At 42.8% G+C, this 20,057-nt stretch overlaps 1 protein-coding gene across 5 annotated transcripts in view; it reads right to left on the bottom strand.

Moving 5' to 3' along the window:
- Positions 1 to 801: 801 nt before the first annotated feature.
- LOC144501328 (protein-tyrosine sulfotransferase 1-like) overlaps positions 802 to 20,057 on the bottom strand; it is a 130,818-nt gene continuing 111,562 nt past the window's right edge. For all 5 annotated transcript variants that reach the window (XM_078224938.1, XM_078224942.1, XM_078224939.1 and 2 more), the window contains 3 exons: positions 11,482 to 11,651; positions 9,111 to 9,289; positions 802 to 2,501 (listed from right to left, as the gene is read on the bottom strand). In XM_078224938.1, the coding sequence (XP_078081064.1) occupies positions 2,125 to 2,501; positions 9,111 to 9,289; positions 11,482 to 11,651 (726 nt within the window). In that variant the 3' untranslated portion in view covers positions 802 to 2,124. The remainder of the gene's footprint in view (positions 2,502 to 9,110; positions 9,290 to 11,481; positions 11,652 to 20,057) is intronic.

Raw genomic sequence — 20,057 nt, 5'->3', positions numbered from 1 at the left:
GTCACTCTTGCAAATGAAAGATCAAAATACAGTTTTTGTCACTATTTGAAGATTTTCCAAATGCTTCAGTTACAGTACACCTCCAGGTTATTTCAAGGCATTTTTTAACAATGCCATGAATACCTTTTGCTACATTTTAGCTCTTTTAACATAAATAAAAATGAAATCATTCCTAAATGTCTTTAAAAATACTGGGGTTCTGAAATTCTGTGTGGATTCTACCAGACTTTTTGCCATAAGGGTGGCATGGTGGCACAGTGGTTAGCACTGTTGCCTCACAGCGCCAAGGACCCCGGTTCGATTCCCGGCTTGGATCACCGTCTGTGTCGAGTTTGCACGTTCTCCCTATGTTGGCACGGGTTTCCTCCAGGTGCTCCGCTTTCCTCCCACAGTCCAAAGATGTGCAGATTTGGTTGATTGGCCATGCTAAATTGCCACTTACTGTCAGGGGGACTAGTAGGGTAAATGCATGGGGTTATAGGAATAGGGCCTGGGTGCGGTTGTGGTCGGTGTAGGCTCGATGGGCCGAATGGCCTCCTTCTGCATTGTAGGGTTTCTATGATTCTATGAACTTTGGCAGAAGGTATGCAGAATATGCAAAAAAACAATGCAAATGGCTGGATGTTGATCATATTTCTAGGGATTCTGCTGACATCAGAACTCCCATGGAATTTCAGGGCCATATTGTATCAAGTGTTGTTATTGGTCTAACTGAGAACACGACACAAATGAACAATCTTGCATACTGTTTACAGAATTATTTTTAAATTGCTTATGCCTATTTTTTTTTGCAGCTTTGTAAGGAATAAAGGAAGCTTAAAAAAAATCATCACCAAAGGGGCAAAAAGAAAATGACTTCAGTACTTCAAAATTGGAGAATCGAATAACAAAAATTTATTGTGAATTCATCTTTCCGATTAATAAATAATTTCCAGCAAAACTGACAGGCGGCACAGTGGCACAGTGGTTAGCACTGCTGCCTCACAGCATCAGGGACCCAGGTTCGATCCCTGTCTGTGTGGAGTTTGCACGTTCTCCCCGTGTCTGCGTGGGTTTCCTCCGGGTGCTTCGGTTTCCTCCCACAGTCCGAAAGACGTGCTGGTTAGGTGCATTGGCCATGCTAAATTCCCCCTCAGTGTACCCAAACAGGCACCAGAGTGTGGTGACAGGGGATTTTCACAGTAACTTCATTGCAGTGTTAATGTAAGCCTATTTGTGACTAATAAATATACTTTACTTTACTTTAGACTCAAGTTTAGGACATTTTTAAGTGTTTGCAACCAACGACATAGGTAGTGAGGAGGTGGGAGGAACTAGCTGAAGCAAACTTGCTAATTGTTATGTTTTACTCCATTCATTGAGATTAGCAAATGCCATAGAGCATGAAACACTGCTTTCTACCTTTCCAAAAAAAACAAGGGAAAATATACTGCTGAACTGCTACAGTGTTTGCACCTTAAAAGTGCAACTTCTGGCAGCCATTCAAATTCTATTTAAGCTTGGAAGGAATTTTTACCACACGATGAAGTGCAACACAGAGTCACGAAATATCAGCTTCATACAAGAAACCCTCACGTTATTAATGTGTTTTCCATTCACTTAACCAGATGGGGGTCAATGGTGAAAACATGCTGACCCAGATTATCCCACCACCTAACTTGTGAAGGTTTCATAGTTGGGAAAAGCCTGCGTGGTGAAGAAAATCTGAAATGTGTATTATTAATTTAATTATACACAATCGTATCATAACATTCTAATTACCCAGAGAAATATGAGCAAACTATTTGACTTGTCTGATTAAAAATAAATAAATGTGCTCGTGTTCTAAAGTGACCGTTAAGTGCAGCTGAAGTATTTCACCATGGTCTTGTTCCTGATGACAAGTCAGATTTTGCATTAACCAATCTGACTTGTCAGCACAAAAAGTGCTACAATATGCTAAAACTCCAGGTTACAAATGCAGTGAACCATTTCTGCCTTGCTACAAGACACTGTTATGGTGTGTTGGTTGCTAAACACATCTACAGTTTTGCTGATGTCATTAATAAATTAAATTGCAAAACTATCCTCTTCGTAACATTTTGGAAAATCAATATGGAAACTAAAAATAATTACAAAAGTTAGTTACCACCAGGTAATCTTGAATTCATAAATTGGGCGTTTGCAGTAGTAATAGTTTATGAGATGTTTATCACAAACGCCTATGCATTGGTGATCCACTGTGATTCCTCTGTCTGCTAAGTCTGTCACGATGCAGTGAAGAAGATCGTAGACATCAGCAATGGCTTCCCAAGGGCCAAATGACACATCGACTTCGCAGTGATGTTCGAAGAGCTTTGTCTCATTCTCACTTCTGTCAAAACGTAGTGAGTTGTATAGAGGGCGTTCATATGGTGTGACCGGCATCTCCTCTTTGTAAACACAAATCTTCAACTTTGCAAATCTTGCCTTTCGTTGAATTGCTCTTTGTTTTGCAATATCAATTATCCTTTCCAAATTCTCTATGAATGAAGGGAGACAAAAGTGAACAATACCAGAAGTATATGACTCAATTTTAGTTACCTCGTGCTCTTTTAACGTTAAGTAAGGAATTATCATTGCCATTGTATTCTCGGAGACAGAGAAGGAAAGAACTGGCCTTTATAATTTTCATAAGCAGTGGTTAAAACTGTTTGTTAAGAAAGGGAGTTTATTCCCAAACTGGTCCCACAACCTGGATACGTATTACTCACATGATAAATCAAAGAGCAATACCTGAACTATCTAGGAAATATAATCAGCTTGTCTTCCTGTTACGATGTGTATTTTTCAAAACTACTTGTACAAATCTAAAGTCCCTAATAATGTTTGTTTCATGTGTTTAAAATATCTTAAACTCAGATTCCTTCATTCCTCTTATTGCACCTCTGCACCTCCAACCCACAAAGAAATCTTTTGCAAATTCTAAAAGCTGAACTTACCTAGGTCTCTTCTGGCCTTGCTTCTAATTGGCACCAGCTTTCTCTGGTGGCTCCTGGACTGTGAGCAACATGCCCATCACCAGGCAACAACACTTAATTATTTATAGCAGGCGGCCTCAAACCCTAAAAAGCAGTTCATAGAATCATAGAATCTCTACCGTGCAGAAGGAGGCCATTCGGCCCATTGAGTCTACACCGACCACAATCCCACCCAGACCCTATCCCCATAACCCCACATATTTACTCCACTAATCCCCTGATACTAGGGTCAATTTAGCACAGCCAATCAACCTAACCCGCACATCTTTGGACTGTGGGAAGAAAACGGAGCACCCGGAGGAAACCCACGCAGACACGGCGAGAATGTGCAAACTCCACACAGACAGTGACTGGAGGCCGGAATTGAACCCCGGTCCCTGGCGCTGTAGGGCAGCAGTGCTAACCACTGGACCGACAACAATCCCACTCAGGCCCTGTCCCCATAATCCCACATATTTACCCTGCTAATCCCCCTGACACTAAGGGTCAATTTACCATGGCCAATCCGCCTAACCCACACATCTTTGGACTTAATGGATTCATTTTCTGAAGCAGAAGCAGCTTTGTCACCAAAAGGATTTGTTCTCTCAGCATCAAGCATCAATTTTTTTTCTTCTTAATCTTGCAATTTTACATTCATTTATTCATATTTGAAGCAGAAATGGATGGTTGAATGCAAATTATAGCCAAGCCTGTTGCCCTAAGATTCGTGGATTTTTATATTTATGGAAGGAGTATTAATATTAGTACAAACATTATGAAATGAACCATATTTAAGGGGAGTAATCCATAATTAAATTTATTGGGCATTAGTCCTGGACACAAAATACAATGAGTATTCCTCTCCCTGTTGGGTAATTTGTGAAACCTACACCATGGAGAACAATGTTAGCCCTAAACGAAGGTTGTGGAGTCAAGTGGCATTGAGATCAACGTGAGGAGAATAATAGTTTGAGACTGGTGCCTGGGAGAGTGGCAGTACTGAGACCTGAACTCAGACAGAGTAACAGCAATGAGGTTTTTGGCAAGGGAGGGAAACAGTGGTAGGAAAAGTCTCCATAGTGACAAGAATGCCCTGGAGGAATGGGAGTGAATAAGTACTGGCAGCTCAGGAGTATTACCAGAGAGGCCAGTGACTATGGAAGCACCACATTTAAAAACGAAACCTCTGTTGCTAAATAGAGGAAAATGGTCTGGGAATACTTAGCAACCAGTCACATGTGGGTATTAAAAAAAATGAAGCAGGCACAGACGAGACTGGAGGGCATGTTCAGAAGTTATTCAGTTATTTGTAAATCATGGAAGATTCTGAAAGACAAACGATCAACAAAGACCAATTTGTAAATGAGGTAAGATTAGGTGTGGGTCTAAAAGAAGCAGTAATACTCCATTATTCTTCCAAAAATAGCAGTTAGACCAGGAAAGTAATTGACATTGTGCTTCCTTTTATAATGACTTTCTTCTTAAATGCTTAAACTGGCCTAGATAAAATCGTTTTATCTAATTGAAGAATTCAATGCGATACATAAATCTGTTCAATTTTATTCACGCCGCGCTGAATTAAATGCTCCTTTTGATGGGATCTGCATATCACTAACATAAATCGAAAAGCATTGAAGCTAAAATGGAGCAGTGTTATCTTGCATTAATACTCAAACGCCTGCATCATAAAACAAATAGATCCAACTTCCTGTTCAGGATCCCCATGCATTGAGTGGAGCCAGGTGCATTCCCAAAGGAATGCAATAAGAATAACCAAAGGAAACATTACCTCACATACACACTAACAATTCACTTCCAAAGTGATCTGAGCAGATGATATGTCTGGAAGCAGTCTGTTTTGATAATTTGGGGATTATGTGCAGAGACCTCAAAAAAGGAAAGGGAAGAAAATGTTTTTTAAAAAATGGTCATGCCCTTTAAAAAGGATTTTAAAGGTATTTAACCCAGGGGCTTGTGTTTTGCAGTGGCAATGATAACAAACCTGTCACTGTTCACTATCATAATTTCACTAAAACTGACTGAAACTTGCATCCACACATATATACACTAAGCCAGAAGTTACTGTCAGTGCTTCTATGCTCCTCCAGGGGGTGTGCTGTTAAGGTATCCCCCAGACTCCAATCTCCATTGCAATTGTGGGAGAGAATTAGAGTTAAGGAACTTTCCCCCAAAAATTACTACTCTGGATTCTCCAGCCGTGCGCACCCAAGACCAGAAATTACTGCCCGAGTTCAACTGACTTTGAACAGTCCACTGAATTTAAAGTTTAAAAGTTTATTTTTTAGTGACATAAGTAGGCTTACATTAACGCTGCAATGAAGTTACTGTGAAAATCCCCTAGTCGCCACACTCCGGTTCCTGTTCGGGTACACTGAGGGAGAATTTAGCATGGCCAACGCACCCTGACCGTTTTTTCTGCCTCAGAAAGGGACTGATTTAAACAAGATGGGAGAATTTTGGCCTGAGTGTCATTTTGGGTGAGAAAACTGGTGTGAGCTGGTGCAAATCAGATCGCAATTTTTCCTAACTCAGGACGGGATTCTCTGGCCGTTAACGTCAGGGGGATTCTCCTGTCCCGGCGCAGTGAATGGGAGATTTGGCTGAGCGCCAAATTCTCCATCCTCTCTGGCAGCAGCGCCGGCAAACTGCATCTGTTTGTGCAGACTGGAGGAACATCATCTCGTCTTCCGGCTAGGCACATTACAACCTTCCAGTCTCAACATCAAATTCAACAACTTCAGATGATTAGCTCTACCCCTTTGTTTTCATTTAATTTAATTTTTAACTGTTCCCTACCTTTTATTTCTTTCTTGTCTTTCTTTTTTTTCTTCCCCCCCACTCTTTCCCCTTATTTTATCCCCCCTTTTCTTACCCTTTCTCCCCCTTTGTTTCCCTTTTCCCCCTTTTTCTCAATTTTACCTCTCTCCCACCCATCTCCCCCCACACCTTCATCTGTCACAGTTTACCCTCTGATTTCAGCTTCTCTGCTGTTTGGCCATTCACACCTTCTATTCTCTCTATGGACTGCCATTAGCAGCCTTTCCCCTTGTTTTTGTGGCTATGACTCATCTTTCATTCCCCCACCCTATCTCCCACTTTCTTTGCCTTTTAGCTTTGACAAAGGGTCACCTGGACTCGAAGTGTCTGCTCTTTTCTCTCCTTCCAGATGCTGTCAGACCTGCTGAGATTTTCCAACATTTTCTCTTCTGGTTAGGGAGCAATAATGTTTTGTTTAAAGTCGACAAAGTTTGAGATTCAAGATATTTGCCAAGAGAATAAAGTCACAAGATTCCATGCATTTTGAACAAACAAAAATAAACTTTATTAAACAAGGTCAGAAAGAGAAAACAATTTAAAATATCTGTCTTTTGCTCTAATAGTCAGGGTAAATATGAGGTACATGTGAACTAACAGTCAACCTGTGGTCAAACCCACCACACTACACAACAAATGGCAGATGTGACCAAGAACCCACCCAGATGTCAGTAAACACTGTGGGTCAACCAATCTCATTGAACCTCTCTCTCTCATGAGGGATTCCGGTTTTCACCTTCGAAGATCGAGCATTGGAGTTCTCTCCAAATGTCTCTCCAACTCGGATGGTGTCCAAGTCGGTCCATCTCACAGGGTTTCAAGCTCATCTCCTGAGACTCTGTTCCCCTGGATATCTGAGTCTGCACTCCAGAACTAACTCACAAGCACATTTTCAACATTTCGGCCGCACTGAGCAGAACACTACTGCTCCAAAGGGGTACCTTCGGCCCACTGGCCCACAGCACGGAGTCACCAAACCCCCTCTTTGATTTACAGGGCTTCTCCTGAGCCCCCTTTGGTCACCAGGGCTGTTCCTGAGCCCTCTTCACTTAAGGTCTGCTGACTGCAGCCTGCTTCCGGTCGGCGCATACACGGAAACTCCGAGATCTGTTGGCCCTCGGAGTTCCTGATCCCTGCTCTCAACTTTAAGGTAAGTCTGACTTTCATAACAGAAGGTTAAGGCGAGATTAGATAGAGGTGTTCAAAATCATGACAGATTTCACGGAGTAAATAAGAAGAAACTGTTTTCAGTGGCAGTACAGCCGGTAACCAGAAGACACAGATTTGAAAAAGGGAATCATAAGAGAATCAGCTGCAACATTTTTTAATGAATTGTTGTGATCTGGAATGCACTGCCTGGAAGGAAGTTGGTGGTAGATTCAATGTTCAATAGCAGCACTCAAAAGAGAATTGGATGAGAGGTATTTGGCAGGAACAGCAGGTGAGTGGGACTAATTGGATAGCTTTACCAAAAAGCTGGCACAGGCATGATGGACTGAATGGCCTGTCTCTCTGTTGTATCCCTTTATGATAGAATCATAGAATCCCTACAGTGCAGAAGGAGACCACTTGGCCCATCAGGTCTGCACCAACCACAATCCCATCCAGGCCCTATTCACGTAACCCCCATATATTTACCCTGCTAATCCCCTGACACTAGGGTCGATTTAACATGGCCAATCAACCTAACCATGATACTAAATTACTGGTTTTAACTGTGTTTACTTCATAAGATAATGGCTGAACAATCTTTGCAAAATTATATTTTTTAAAAGCTGGGGTTCTTCTCCTTAAAGTGAAGGTTGAGGGGAGATTTGATAAGGGTGTTTAGAATCATGAGATTTCTGCACAGAGTTAATGGAGAGAAACTCTGCAATGAGCAGAAGGTTTGTGAATCAGAGGGCAGAGTGTTGAAGTGATTGTCAAAAGAACCAAAGGCAACATGAGGAGAAAGCTTTTTACATAATGAGTGGTTAGAATCTAAAATTAATGATCTGAAAGGGTACTGGAAACAAATTCAATTGTGATCTTCAAAAGGGAGTTGAATAAGCATCTGGGAAGGGAGATAATCTGCAAAAAAAAGGCAGGAAATTGGGACCAGCTAAAATATTCTTGCACAGAGTCAGCAGAGGCTCGATGGGCCAAATGGCTTCCTTCTGTGCCGTAACAATTCTATGATTCAATTTGTGAATTTCGTTTCTAAAATTTGTTCATATTGATATTTTAGCTTTTATCTAAATCCAATCACAATTGTTTATCTCACTAGCTGAAAATGGCAATAAAAACTCAAGGAATTTCATGAAATTTAACTTCCTGGTTTGCTGTGTGTGAATATATACTGCACTGTACTTACCTGTTTACTGATGTCACTGCTATTGCTCACCCGGAGATCCCCTTGACTTGGCAGCAAATTTACACCGGCATTGGAGGAATGGAAATCACATCACAGAGATTGTCAGCCGTTTGAAGGCAACTTTCCTTGAGGTCAGCGACAAGCTTTTTTGCTTGGACACTGACCACAAAATCCAACCCATGATTTTGACACTAATTAAAGTGTTTGAGACTTAACGGACATTTCAAAATTTGTTTAGACCAGCTTGAAATTAAAACTGCTGGATTATAAGAGTGCAGGTCCTGTGGCCAATAAAGCCAATTAATGGACAATAAATATTACTGGTCTGCTACAGTTTCAGAAATTTAAAATATGAAGGACCAATCAAACTCAGTTGGGTTTAATTTCATCTGTGTCCTGTCACGTTGGCATATTCATTAATGTCATCCAATGTTGATTTATTGCCTAGATTAAGATATTATGTCAAAAATGTGGTAAAAGTGGAAACGTAAGGGAATAGAATCAATGGTCAATATTAAAATTAAGGGTGGGAATGGGAGAGTGGCTGAATTTCCATGGGGATTTCCTGCTTATCTGCTGTAACTGGTGGAATCTATACTATTTCATTGCAGTAAGCCCACTTGTGACACTAATAAATAAACTTTTCCAGAGTTTCTGTGATGCATCTAGCAAAGTTACAGCATACGCTTGACGGTATTCTGCATATATATTCATTCCCCTGGAACATAAACCAAACTTAATTCCGAGCCCAAATAGATCATGTCCATGTTTGTATGTTTAGGAAGAAACAGAACAGGGGGTTGTCATTTAGCCCCTCATGCCTATTCCACCTATCAGTGAGATCATGACTGATCTGCTACCCAACTCCATTTAATGGGCACTTTATCATTAAGTGTTTTTTTAAAGAAATATGGTAAAAATGTCTGCGTAGGCAGCATTACCTTTGTAATATGGCAGCAAGTCCAAAAACGCCTTCCTGACTTTTTCACTTGCCAAGGGCTGTAGATCATCCAGACACTCAAGAAGTGGTCCAATAGAATAATATTGTGCTTCTTTGTAAACTGTTCTTACTCGCTCACGAGGTGGTAAGTCATCACTCCTTAAAAAATTGAGAATGTCTCTGAAAAGAGAAGCAAGATAATATATTCGCTCAATTTCTGTTAATATCTATCGTATAATGTTCCAGCAGACAATTAATTAATTTAATCTTCACAAAACATCTACTTGCACTTAATTTTGTCTGTTTGAGTATTGTGTTGGTGTTAAATGTGGTTAAAAGAATAACATTTCCATGGGTGCAAGATACTTTTACATACACCTTTCCTTGTCTTCACCCAAGGCTGACGATACATTTCCAGGTTTAATCCCATGAATATCAGTGGCATCACAATGCCTCATCAAAATAGCCGTTTCTTTAAGGAGGGGGCTAGCAAGTGTGACATAGGAATAGAAGTAGGTCATTCAACCTCTCTGATGCACCATCAATCGAGCAAAGACTAGTTTGTATGCAAGAACAAATAGGCTTTTATTAGCAAAAGACTTGGAGCACACCCATGCCAATGAATTGGTTCAGACTGAGGCAGGGGGGGTGGGGAACAGTCGCCTTTATACCTGGACTGGGGGGGGGGAGGAGTCTCGACTAGGGCCGGCAGGGATGTGTCCAGGCATGTCACATATACAGGTAATAAGCTAACAGTAGTTTACCACACTCTCAAACCTGTTCTCCCATCCCATTAGGCTGATGCACACTTCAACTCCATTTACCCATCATGACATACCTAACAAGAATGGATCCTGTCCAAGGACCAAAGAAAAGTACAGCACAGGAACAGGCCCTTCAGCCCTTCAAGCCCGTGCCTATCACGATGCCCTAACTAAACTAAAAAAAAACCCTTCTGCCCTTACTCAGTCCGTATTCCCTCCCTATTCATGTACCCATCCAGATAGGTCTTAAGGATTTCAATTGACCCAGCACCCACAGGCTTTTGGGAAAGGGAGTTCCAGATTATACTAATATTTTCACCAAAACATACTTCTCGATTTCGTCCCTAACTCCGAGCTCTAATTTTGAGAATATATCCTTATTCAGATTTTCCTCACCAGAGGAAATAGTTTCTCTGCATCTGCCTGTTGCATTGATTTACCACTTTAAAAACTTCATTCAGATCACATCTCAATTTCAGGGAATTCAAGCCAATTTTGTGCAATATGGCTTCATAACTTAATCCTGTAAACCCTGTCATCTGTGGATCTGCATTGTGCCCCGTCCAAGGCCAGTATAGCAATCCTGGTACCTTAAACTGAATGCAATTTTCCTGATGGGGTCTGACAAAGGCACTGTGCAACTGAAGCATAATTTCTTCACTCTTCAGCAGACTAATTGATTACTTAGGCACTACCACAAAGCCTGATTTGTCCTCACTAAGCGTCCACTTGCATGTATTTTCCAGCAAGTATCAGTGGATCTAATAAAGGGAAAGAACTCTGCCTGATTTACTTTTCCTCCTTGTCCCCAGTTTATTAAGGTTAATTGTAAAATCTCAGCCTGCATCGCTGTTAGTGTTGTCCAGCTCAATGCAGTGCCTTTACTAAATGAACTATCATGGGAACTATCAACCTACATTTCCAGTTGTCATCCTTACTGACAAACCTTTTCAAATATAATTTTTTAAAAATCATTCATGGGATGTGGGCATCAGTATTTATTACCCATCCCTAATTGCTCTTGAGAAAGTGGTGGTGAGCTGCCTTCTTGAATTTCTGCAGTCCAACAGGTGTAGGTACATCCACAGTGCTGTTCAAGAGGGTGTTCCAGCTTTTGACCCAGTGAGAGTGAAGGAACAATGATACATTTCCAAGTCAGGATGGTGAGTGACTTGGAAGGGAACTTCCAGGTGGTGGTGTTCCCAGGTATCTGCTGCCCTTGTCCTTCTGGATGGTAGCGGTTGTGGGTTTGGAAGGTACCGTCTCTGGAGCTTTAGTGAGTTCCTGCAGTGCATCCTGTACATGGTAAACACTGCTGCAATTGTGCATCGCTGATGAAGAGAGTGAGTGTTTGTGGATGGGGTGCCAATCAAGCAGACAGTTTTGTCCTAGATGGTGTCAAGCTTCTTGAGTATTATTGGAGGAGTACTCATCCAGGCAAGGGGAGAATCTTCTTCTTTTATTCACAACATATTGCTGGAAATGTTCAATTCCACTTATTTAGTTATTTGCATGTTGCACTTTTACATTGAAAATATCAAGCAATACTACAGTAATTAGTGCTGTTCTCGAATGAATTATTTTAGAAATAATGATATCATCACCTACCCAAAGTAGGTCCCATCTCTGTCAATAAAGAATCGCCCCTCGGAATCTGTGGGAATGCGATGTCGGCCACTGAACATTGCTGCTAGCATAGTGTCTTCATAGCGCCTCAAAGTGGATAGTCTTGTGGTAAAATACATGCCTCCTACATTCAGCGGAACTACCTCTGGGAACTACAGAGGCAAAGAGTAAGACTGTTGGAAATGTCTTCAACTATCCTGATAGTTTTTTTTTCTGAGCTGCCATGATTATATTATTTATTGCTTATTGATTATTGTTATAATCATTCCTGTAAAATGAATAAGAATCGCTTAATACGTGGGAGAGGAAAAAAACAAATTATGCTGTTGCCAAATGTGCCTTCCAACCTACCCACTCATCTGCTGCAAATTCCAATATCACTGGCTCCATATGATCCATTATATCTAACATAATATTTATAATCAAGACAATATAGCAATAGTGTCACTGACAACCAAACTAGCGAAGAACAACTCAACTATTGTTCATCGACATTTTTCTGACAGAAAAGCAAATAAAATGTGAAGATTTAAGCTGCACATTGCCTCAATTTGTGCTGGCCTTTCCAGTGAAACTGGGAAGGAAAATATCCAGAAATGACACTTAGTTAAAAAAAAATCATAAATATGTTCACATTTACTGGGTTGGGGTAGGGTGGGATGGGGTGGGAGTGGGGGGGGGGCAGGATGGGGGGGTGGGAGGGGTGGGTGAGAGGGTTGGGGGTGTGGGGGGGCAGGATGGGGGGGGCGGGAGGGGTGGGTGAGAGGGGTGGGGGTGGGGGAGAGGTGCGCGAGTGGCGGGGTGGGTGGGAGGGGTGGGGGTGGGGTGGGGGGGGAATTGGGGGGTTGGGGGGGTGGGGGGGGTTAAATCAGGCAGAGTTCTTTCTCTTTCCAATGCCCCACCCATATAAAGAGATTGCAATTCCATGCACTTTCATTTTTATGAACAGAAATCTGTGGAACCTTATCAAATGCCTCCTGGAAGTCCCATATAGACAATAGTTATAAATATTCCCTTGCTTTTCTTAGTTATCTCCCAGAAAATCCAACTAGATTTGTTAGAAATGACTTGCCCTTACAATTGCATGCTGACATCAGTTCATATTCATTTACTTGTTCAGTCACTCTGTCCTTAATACCAGGTTCGAGTAACTTCCCCACAACAGACATTAGACCAATCGCCCTATAATTTCCCATTATTTTGACCCTGTCCTTCTGAATGGAGTGACATTGACTATAAATCCAAGTGGACAATTCCTGAAGTGAGTTTTAAAAGATATGGCACCTGTAATTTCCAGACTTGTTAAAATATCAATTATTTTGGATAAAGAATATGTTGTAACATATATGTTTCCTACAAATTTTATAAATTCAAGCAGCAAACAGTTGTAATTAAAACACACTTGAGGTCATGCAAATTTGCATTAGTACATTTGTGTCAAGGTATGAAAAGGTTTCCATACATAAAGTCAATAGCCACACTAACACGGCAAAGTAAAAATATTATGAGTTCAGTATTCGAGCTGGTGCATCTCCAGTGAATTCTTTGGAATCTGTGATGGGTCCTGCCCAGAAATCAATTTTATTTTAGAATTTAACATTCACAACAGGTTCAAATGCACGGCATACATTTGATAACAGAGATCAGGATAACTTAGCTGAGTTAAAAATGTGAAACAGCTCTTTTTCATTCACAGTTCACCACCAGGCACAATAATTACACAAGGATAGCAGCTGTTTAGCAATTCAATTTCAGGTCAACCTGAGCTGATGTTGACAGTATCAAGACAGACAGCGGGAATCTAGACTGACAGTGAGAGTCTAGACTGACAGCGAGAATCTAGACTGACAGCGAGAATCTAGACTGACAGCGAGAAACTAGATTGACGGTAAGAATCCAGACTGACAGTGAGAATCTAGACTGATAGCGAGAATGTAGACCGATAGTGAGAAACTAGACCGACAGTGAGAATCTAGACTGATAGTGATAATCCAGACTGACAGCGAAAACTAGACTGACAGCGAGAAGCTAGACTGACAGAGAGAATCTAGACTGACAGTGTGAAATTAGATTGTCAGCGAGAATCTAGACTGACAGTGAGAATTTAGGTAAATAGCGGGAATCTAGACTGGCAGTGAGAATCTAGACTGACAGTGAGAATCTGGACTGACAGCGAGAATCTAGACAGACAGCGAGAATCTAGACTGACAGCGAGAATCTAGACTGACAGCGAGAATCTAGACAGACAGCGAGAATCTAGACTGACAGCGGGAATCTAGACTGACAGCGAGAACCTAGACGGACAGTGAGAATCCAGACTGACAGCGAGAATCCAGACTTATAGTGAGAAACTAGGCTGACAGTGAGAACCTAGACTGACAGTGACAATCCAGACTGACAGCGAGAATCTAGACTAACAGCGAGAATCTAGACTGACAGCGAGAATCTAGACTGACAGTGAGAATGCAGACTGACAGTGGAATGTAGACTGACAGGGAGAGTCTAGACTGACAGCGAGAATCTAGACTGATAGTGAGAATCTGGACTGACAGCAAGAAACTAGACAGCGAGCATCTAGACTGACAGTGAAAATGCAGACTGACAGTGAGAATCTAGACTGACCGTGAGAATCTAGACTGACCGTGAGAATCTAGACGGACAGTGGGAATCTAGACTGATGGTGAGAAACTAGGCTGACGGTGAGTATCCAGACAGACAGCGAGAATCTAGACCGACAGCGAGAATCTAGACTGACAACGAGAATCTAGACTGACAGCGAGGATATAGACTGACAGTGAGAAACTCGGCTGCCAGTGAGAATCCAGACTGACAGTGTGAATCTAGAATGATGATGACAATCCAGACGGTCAGTGAGAGTCTAGACTAACAGAGTCTAGACTGACAGTGAGAGTCTAGACTGACAGTGAGAATCTAGACGGTGAGAATCCAGATGGACAGCGCACATCTAGAATGACAGCGAGAATCTAGACTGACAGTGAGAATCTAGACTCTCAGCGAGAATCTAGACTCTCAGCGAGAATCTAGATTGGCAGTGATAAACTGGACTGACAGTGAGAATCTAGATTGACAGTGAGAATCCAGACTGACAGCGAGAATCTTGACTGACAGTGAGAATCTAGACTGACACCGAGAATCTAGACTGACAGTGAGAATCTAGACGGACAGCGAGAATCTAGATTGGCAGTGATAAACTAGACTGACATGAGACTCTAGATTGACAGTGAGAATCTAGACTGACAGCGAGAATCTAGACCGATAGTGAGAAACTAGAACGACAGTGAGAATCTAGACTGATGGTGATAATCCAGATGGACAGTGAGTAACCAGACAGACAGCGAGAATCTAGACTGACAGCGAGAATCTAGACTGACAGCGAGAGTCGAGACTGACAGCGAGAGTCGAGACTGACAGCGAGAATCTGGACTGACAGTGAGAATCTAGACTGATGGTGATAATCCAGATGGACAGTGAGTAACCAGACAGACAGCGAGAATCTAGACTGACAGCGAGAATCTAGACTGACAGCGAGAGTCGAGACTGACAGCGAGAGTCGAGACTGACAGCGAGAATCTGGACTGACAGTGAGAATCTAGACTGACAGCGAGAATCTAGACTGACAGCGAGAATCTAGACTGACAGCGAGAATCTAGACTGACAGCGAGAGTCGAGACTGACAGCGAGAATCTGGACTGACAGTGAGAATCTAGACTGACAGCGAGAATCAAGACTGACAGCGAGAATCCAGACAGACAGCGAGAATCTAGACTGACAGTGAGAATCTAGACTGATAGTGACAATCCAGACTGACAGCGAGAAGCTAGACTGACAGCGAGAAGCTAGACTGACAGTGCGAAATTAGATTGAAAGAGTGAATCTAGACTGACAGCGAGAATCTAGAGTGACAGCGAGGATCCAGACTGACAGCGAGAATCTAGACTGACAGCGAGAATCTAGACTAACAGCGAGAATCTAGACTGACAGCGAGGATCCAGACTGACAGCGAGAATCTAGACTGACAGCGAGAATCTAGACTGACAGCGAGAATCTAGACTGACAGTGAGAATCTAGACTGACAGTGAGAAACTAGATTGACAGTAAGAATCCAGACTGACAGTGAGAAACTAGACTGATAGCGAGAATGTAGACCGATAGTGAGAAACTAGACTGACAGTGAGAATCTAGACTGATAGTGATAATCCAGACTGACAGCGAAAACTAGACTGACAGCGAGAAGCTAGACTGACAGAGAGAATCTAGACTGACAGTGTGAAATTAGATTGTCAGCGAGAATCTAGACTGACAGTGAGAATTTAGACTGACAGCGAGAATCTAGATTGGCAGTGCGAAACTAGACTGACAGTGAGAATCTAGACTGAGTGAGAATTTAGACTGACAGCGAGAATCTAGATTGGCAGCGAAAAACTAGACTGACAGTGAGAAACAAGATCAACAGTGAGAAACTAGACTGACAGTGAGAGTCTAGAATGGCAGTGAGAGTCTAGACAGACTGTGAGTATCTAGACTGACAGTGAGAGTTTACACTGACAGTGAGAATCCAGATCGACAGCGAGAAACTAGACAGACAGCGAGAATCTAGACTGACAGCGAGACTCTAGACAGACAGCGAGAATCTAGACTGACAGCGAGAATCTAGACTGACAGCGAGAATCTAGACTGACAGCGAGACTCTAGACAGACAGCAAGAATCTAGACAGACAGTGAGAACCTAGACTGACAGCGAGGATCTAGACTGACAGCGAGAATCTAGACTGACAGTGAGAATCTAAACTGACAGTGAGAAACTAGACTGACAGCGAGAATCCAGATTGACAGCGAGAATCTAGATAGACAGCGAGAATCTAGACTGACAGTGAGAATCTCGACTGACTGTGAGAATCTAGATGGATAGTGAGAATCTAGACTGACAGCGAGAATCTAGACTGACAGTGAGAATCTCGACTGACAGTGAGAATCGAGACTGACAGCGAGAATGCAGACTGACAGTGAGATTCTAAACTGACAGCGAGAATCTAGACTGACAGTGACAATCCAGACTGACAGCGAGAATCTAGATAGACAGCGAGAATCTCGACTGACAGTGAGAATCTCGACTGACAGTGAGAATCTAGACTGACAGTGAGAATCTAGATAGACAGCGAGACTCTAGACTGACAGTGAGAAACTAGACTGACAGCGAGAATCTAGACTGACAGTGAGAAACTAGACTGACAGTGAGAATCTAGGTAAATAGCGGGAATCTAGACTGACAGCGGGAATCTAGACTGACAGTGAGAATCTGGACTGACAGTGAGGATCCAGACTGACAGCGAGAACCTAGACTGTCAGTGAGAATCTAGACTGACAGCGAGGATCTAGACTGACAGTGAGAGTCGAGACTGACAGTGAGAATCTAGACTGATAGTGAGAATCTTGACTGATAGTGACAATCCAGACTGACAGCGAGAAACTAGACTGACAGCGAGAGTCTAGACTGACAGCGAGAATCTAGACTGACAGTGAGAATCTAGACTGACAGTGAGAGTCTAGGCTGACAGTGAGAGTCTAGGCTCACAGCGAGAATCTAGACTGACAGTGAGAATCTAGACTGACAGTGAGAATCTAGACTGACAGCAAGAATCTAGACTGACAGTGAGCAACTAGATTGACAGTGAGAATCTAGACTGAAAGTGAGAATCTAGACTGACAATGAGAGCCTAGGCTGACAGTGAGAGTCTAGGCTGACAGCGAGAATCTAGACTGACACTGAGAGTCTAGGCTGACAGTGAAAGTAAAGGCTGACACTGAGAGTCTAGGCTGACAGCGAGAATCTAGACTGACAGCGGGAATCTAGATTGACAGCGAAAACTAGACTGACAGCGAGAAGCTAGACTGACAGAGAGAATCTAGACTGACAGTGTGAAATTAGATTGTCAGCGAGAATCTAGACTGACAGTGAGAATCTCGACTGACAGTGAGAATCTAGATGGATAGTGAGAATCTAGACTGACAGCGAGAATCTCGACTGACAGTGAGAATCTAGATGGATAGTGAGAATCTAGACTGACAGCGAGAATGTAGACTGACAGTGAGCATCTCGACTGACAGTGAGAATCTAGACTGACAGCGAGAATCTCGACTGACAGTGAGAATCTAGATAGACAGCGAGAATCTAGACTGACAGTGAGAATCTCGACTGACAGTGAGAATCTAGATGGATAGTGAGAATCTAGACTGACAGCGAGAATGTAGACTGACAGTGAGCATCTCGACTGACAGTGAGAATCTAGACTGACAGCGAGAATCCAGACTGACAGTGAGAATCTAGACTGACCGTGAGAATCTAGACTGACCGTGAGAATCTAGACGGACAGTGGGAATCTAGACTGATGGTGAGAAACTAGGCTGACGGTGAGTATCCAGACAGACAGCGAGAATCTAGACCGACAGCGAGAATCTAGACTGACAACGAGAATCTAGACTGACAGCGAGGATATAGACTGACAGTGAGAAACTCGGCTGCCAGTGAGAATCCAGACTGACAGTGTGAATCTAGAATGATGATGACAATCCAGACGGTCAGTGAGAGTCTAGACTAACAGAGTCTAGACTGACAGTGAGAGTCTAGACTGACAGTGAGAATCTAGACGGTGAGAATCCAGATGGACAGCGCACATCTAGAATGACAGCGAGAATCTAGACTGACAGTGAGAATCTAGACTCTCAGCGAGAATCTAGACTCTCAGCGAGAATCTAGATTGGCAGTGATAAACTGGACTGACAGTGAGAATCTAGATTGACAGTGAGAATCCAGACTGACAGCGAGAATCTTGACTGACAGTGAGAATCTAGACTGACACCGAGAATCTAGACTGACAGTGAGAATCTAGACGGACAGCGAGAATCTAGATTGGCAGTGATAAACTAGACTGACATGAGACTCTAGATTGACAGTGAGAATCTAGACTGACAGCGAGAATCTAGACCGATAGTGAGAAACTAGAACGACAGTGAGAATCTAGACTGATGGTGATAATCCAGATGGACAGTGAGTAACCAGACAGACAGCGAGAATCTAGACTGACAGCGAGAATCTAGACTGACAGCGAGAGTCGAGACTGACAGCGAGAGTCGAGACTGACAGCGAGAATCTGGACTGACAGTGAGAATCTAGACTGATGGTGATAATCCAGATGGACAGTGAGTAACCAGACAGACAGCGAGAATCTAGACTGACAGCGAGAATCTAGACTGACAGCGAGAGTCGAGACTGACAGCGAGAGTCGAGACTGACAGCGAGAATCTGGACTGACAGTGAGAATCTAGACTGACAGCGAGAATCTAGACTGACAGCGAGAATCTAGACTGACAGCGAGAATCTAGACTGACAGCGAGAGTCGAGACTGACAGCGAGAATCTGGACTGACAGTGAGAATCTAGACTGACAGCGAGAATCAAGACTGACAGCGAGAATCCAGACAGACAGCGAGAATCTAGACTGACAGTGAGAATCTAGACTGATAGTGACAATCCAGACTGACAGCGAGAAGCTAGACTGACAGCGAGAAGCTAGACTGACAGTGCGAAATTAGATTGAAAGAGTGAATCTAGACTGACAGCGAGAATCTAGAGTGACAGCGAGGATCCAGACTGACAGCGAGAATCTAGACTGACAGCGAGAATCTAGACTAACAGCGAGAATCTAGACTGACAGCGAGGATCCAGACTGACAGCGAGAATCTAGACTGACAGCGAGAATCTAGACTGACAGCGAGAATCTAGACTGACAGTGAGAATCTAGACTGACAGTGAGAAACTAGATTGACAGTAAGAATCCAGACTGACAGTGAGAAACTAGACTGATAGCGAGAATGTAGACCGATAGTGAGAAACTAGACTGACAGTGAGAATCTAGACTGATAGTGATAATCCAGACTGACAGCGAAAACTAGACTGACAGCGAGAAGCTAGACTGACAGAGAGAATCTAGACTGACAGTGTGAAATTAGATTGTCAGCGAGAATCTAGACTGACAGTGAGAATTTAGACTGACAGCGAGAAGCTAGATTGGCAGTGCGAAACTAGACTGACAGTGAGAATCTAGACTGAGTGAGAATTTAGACTGACAGCGAGAATCTATATTGGCAGCGAAAAACTAGACTGACAGTGAGAAACAAGATCAACAGTGAGAAACTAGACTGACAGTGAGAGTCTAGAATGGCAGTGAGAGTCTAGACAGTCTGTGAGTATCTAGACTGACAGTGAGAGTTTACACTGACAGTGAGAATCCAGATCGACAGCGAGAAACTAGACAGACAGCGAGAATCTAGACTGACAGCGAGACTCTAGACAGACAGCGAGAATCTAGACTGACAGCGAGAATCTAGACTGACAGCGAGAATCTAGACTGACAGCGAGACTCTAGACAGACAGCAAGAATCTAGACAGACAGTGAGAACCTAGACTGACAGCGAGGATCTAGACTGACAGCGAGAATCTAGACTGACAGTGAGAATCTAAACTGACAGTGAGAAACTAGA

The sequence above is a fragment of the Mustelus asterias genome, chromosome 12 (assembly GCF_964213995.1).
Source record: "Mustelus asterias chromosome 12, sMusAst1.hap1.1, whole genome shotgun sequence".
Lineage (NCBI taxonomy): Eukaryota > Metazoa > Chordata > Chondrichthyes > Carcharhiniformes > Triakidae > Mustelus > Mustelus asterias.
This window is presented reverse-complemented; position numbering and strand designations above follow the sequence as displayed.